Below are 3,762 nucleotides of genomic sequence, written 5' to 3' on the forward strand. Positions count from 1 at the left end.
GATATCGTCCTCTTTTGGAAGACCAAACAAAGTAGTTTCGCTTTCACAACGAAGTACACAGCCTCTCCACGACATGGCGGCCGCGACAATACTACAGCGAGAAGAAAAGTTACGCCTTCTTTCTTTGCGTGAACATTTGGGCGGCGTTATGCAAATCTTCCCAGATAGTGACGTAGATATGTGGGGGTGTGTTAGAACGAGCCGTTTTAGGTAGGTGTGGCTGACTCTTTTATAAAGAATATCTCTTTGGATTTGAGACTTTAGTCTTTGCAACTTTACAGATCTTCTTTATGCACCAAGAGCTTGTAACACTCCAAAGAGAAAGGAAAAATTTAAATCGCATCATATGACCCCTTTAAGAAACTGAAACCAACTTGTCACTATATTGTGCCACTGTGAGAAAAAAATAAATCCATTGCCATAAGTATTCGGATGGAACTGGTTTTCCAAATGAGCTTTGAGCTTGACCCAAAGCGTCTCTAATTTGGATAGGATTGGCTCTCTGTAGTTATTAAGGTGGGGATGTCTGGATGTGGGCGTTACAGTCATGTGGTCTTGTTATGGTTTTGACTCTTAATTTTTTTTTATGTTTGGTACTTGAACACACAAGGATAAAAATAGTCCTTTCTGAATAGGACTGTGCAATCCTTAGTAAAGAAATATGTATTTATAGCTGATACATTTTCTCACCCGCCATTGGCAGAAAGTTCTGGTTGTTTCTGATGGTGACTCAGACTGTGTCTCCCCTGTGTCCCTGACTGCAGGAGAAACTGGAGCAGCAGTACGCTCAGAGCTATAAGCAGATCGCCATGCTGGAGGACGACCTGGTCCAAACACGTGGCATCAAGGAGCAGCTGCACAAATATGTCAGGGAGCTGGAGCAGGCCAACGACGACCTGGAGAGAGCTAAGAGGTACGAGACAGGATCATATTTCCATTCTAAACTAACTTGGCCCTGAGCTCCTAAATTGCTAGACTACTTTTTGTCAAGACTAGCCTACGTGTCACCAATGCCCAACAAACGCAGGCCAAAATACATGGTGCAAGTGTCATGCTAAAGAGGTCAACATGTTTAAAACGATAACCTGGATTGAGCAGGGCCACCATCACATCCCTGGAGGACTTTGAGCAGAGGCTAAACCAGGCGATTGAGAGGAATGCCTTCCTGGAGAGCGAACTGGACGAGAAGGAGTCTCTGCTGGTGTCTGTGCAGAGGCTGAAAGATGAAGCTAGAGGTAAACTTCATTTCATTTCACAGCATTGCCATTAAAGGAATATAGCTGACATTCCCCGTTTTTTAATTTGACATGAAGCAGAGATTATGACTGACATTTCTTCACTATTATGGCGTGAAACGGCTTATTGAACGAGGCAGAGAAATGTATGGCACGACTTCAATTTGTCCATTGGGAATTGATTGCGGTGTAGAAGTAGCCACTTCAAACTAAATGGGTGATTGTTTCATGTGAGACATGTTACTGAAGGGGAGTTATTGAAATTAGTCTAGCTTTTGGACAGTACATGAGCACAAAAAAAGTGTATGTGCACAGATAAATAATTTATAAGAAACCCTACAATGTTCCATAAAAAATAATAATTGTCCATTTTGATTTCATGGTGGTGACTATAAAAACTTTCAAAAAAAAGTTGGTGTGTGTGAACATTAATATACTTACAATGGAAGTCAAGCTTTTTTTTTTAGTTTGCATCACCCTGGTTCTCAACAAAAACCCAATAGGATTTTTCTTTTGGATTATTGCAGAAAATAAGCTCTTTAACCAACAAAAGCTTATGATTCTTGTATGTTTTGTAAAGAACCACAATCTTTACAACAGATCAAAACATTTAAGAATTTTGAAGCCTTAATAAAAATGGCAGAAGTAAAACGCTAAATGTAGGCTATAAGCAAAACTACACCTCGGTCACATTAACTCGGTGACTTTAACGTCACCAAGATTCAGCTTCAGATAACTTTCACTCTTTATTTAAAAAAAAACAACATTTTTACCGAAACTTTTGAGTTAGAAAGGTTTCCAAGAGCATGTTTATAAACATAACAAGGCTGTAAATATGAGTTTACATGATGATGTTTAATGTCTCGACAACCTCTAGTCCCATTTAGCCACTTATTAACAGCCACCTTTTTCAAGACACACACACACACAAAAACCCAGAGTGGGCTATTACAAATTTTGGAGAGGAAAACATGATAATATCTTGAGTTTGTGTGAACCACAGACTTTGTTTTAGGCATTAACCAAAAACCTATAAAAAAAAACAAAAAACATTGACTTCAGGCTGATGGAACTGGAAGTGCTAAAATTCCCAAATGCTAAACTCATTCTCAGGTTTTTGCCTAAAAAATACATGCATCCCTGCAGCACTCTACTCTGGACGGAGAGTGAAACTGAAATGTCAAAAAAACTCAAAATGAATTATCAAAATGATCAGTTTCTGTGGTAATAAGCATACCGCAGATGCTGTCCAGTTTAAGAACAGAACACACAGCATTACGTTTGTGCAGGTTTATCAGTGCTAAATATGCATGTTCTTGTAGACTTGAGGCAAGAGTTGGCAGTTCAAGAGAGGACTTCAGATGTTGCCAGGATGTCGGCCCCCAGCTCTCCCACCCTAGACATTGATAAGACAGACTCAGCAGTGCAGGCCTCCCTGTCCCTCCCAGCTACGCCTGTAGGGAAGAACATGGAGCATCCTTTCATTGCTTCTAAAGGTTTGTGTTATTTGTCATTTAGATTAAATTTTTTTTTTTTTTAATATTTAAATAGTGTAAATTTAAATACTCAATAAATTTCAGCAATTTTGAGTATCATGTGTATTATATATCAGCATTTTGTGTATTGTATATTATCATTATATTGGTCACCTTGTTCTCTAATTATCATAACCACATTTCAATGCAATATTTTTCACTCACACTCTTAACAGTCTGACTGCCAGCAGTTACATTCATTGTATTTTTTTTTTTTTCCTTTCCTCCAAAGCGTTGACCAATGGCTGTGGAAGCTCCCCCCTCACACCGTCTGCACGGATCTCGGCTCTTAACATTGTTGGTGATCTTCTGCGGAAAGTTGGGGTAAATTCCTGAATGACTACATGCGTTTCACTTTAACACTTAGAAAGAACTTCTTGTGATCTCGTATCAGAATGGACTCGAACTAAAATTAGATGCTAATGCAAAAACATGGGATGTCTGTTTTTATGCAGGCTCTTGAGTCTAAACTAGCTGCCTGTAGAAACTTCGCCAAGGACCAGGCAGCAAGGAAAAATTACACAACAGGAAATGGAAGCCTCATCAACAGCAGCACAACCAAGTTCTCTCATTCGCTCCACACTACGTATTTTGACAAGACGTAAGTCCTTAGCTTTCTATTGTCTGCTCACCAGACCCACACAACTGCTTTCACAGCTTTCTTTATTAAAGTAATGAAGTATTTAATAGATATTAATTAGTGCTGGGTGGTATACCGGTTCATACCGAATACCGGTGTTTATTTTTGTTATGATATGAATTTTTAAAATACCGCAATACCGGTGTTGTTTAACGTGATGTTAAACAACGTTCGGAATGCGACACTCTTTGAAAGGGGTCCCTTTTCACTGTTGCACTGTGGTGAGGGAACAGCTGTATGTGTTACTAAGCGTGAAAGTTCCGAAACTGAAGCTGTAGAGCTAATAGAACGTGATGACAGAAGAACTCATCCACAATATCCACATTGACCGCCACAAATATCCACCGCCCCC

At 39.5% G+C, this 3,762-nt stretch overlaps 1 protein-coding gene across 1 annotated transcript in view; it reads left to right on the top strand.

Moving 5' to 3' along the window:
* The window catches only part of LOC107672491 (nuclear distribution protein nudE-like 1-B), a 16,124-nt gene that overhangs the window by 8,711 nt on the left and 3,651 nt on the right, over window positions 1-3,762 (top strand). Inside the window, exons 4-8 of the mRNA XM_016465704.1 lie at window positions 765-913; window positions 1,099-1,235; window positions 2,558-2,731; window positions 3,003-3,094; window positions 3,226-3,371. Of these exons, the coding sequence (XP_016321190.1) occupies window positions 765-913; window positions 1,099-1,235; window positions 2,558-2,731; window positions 3,003-3,094; window positions 3,226-3,371 (698 nt within the window). The remainder of the gene's footprint in view (window positions 1-764; window positions 914-1,098; window positions 1,236-2,557; window positions 2,732-3,002; window positions 3,095-3,225; window positions 3,372-3,762) is intronic.

The sequence above is a fragment of the Sinocyclocheilus anshuiensis genome, unplaced genomic scaffold, assembly GCF_001515605.1.
Source record: "Sinocyclocheilus anshuiensis isolate Anshui unplaced genomic scaffold, SAMN03320099.WGS_v1.1 scaffold1430, whole genome shotgun sequence".
Classification (NCBI taxonomy): domain Eukaryota; kingdom Metazoa; phylum Chordata; class Actinopteri; order Cypriniformes; family Cyprinidae; genus Sinocyclocheilus; species Sinocyclocheilus anshuiensis.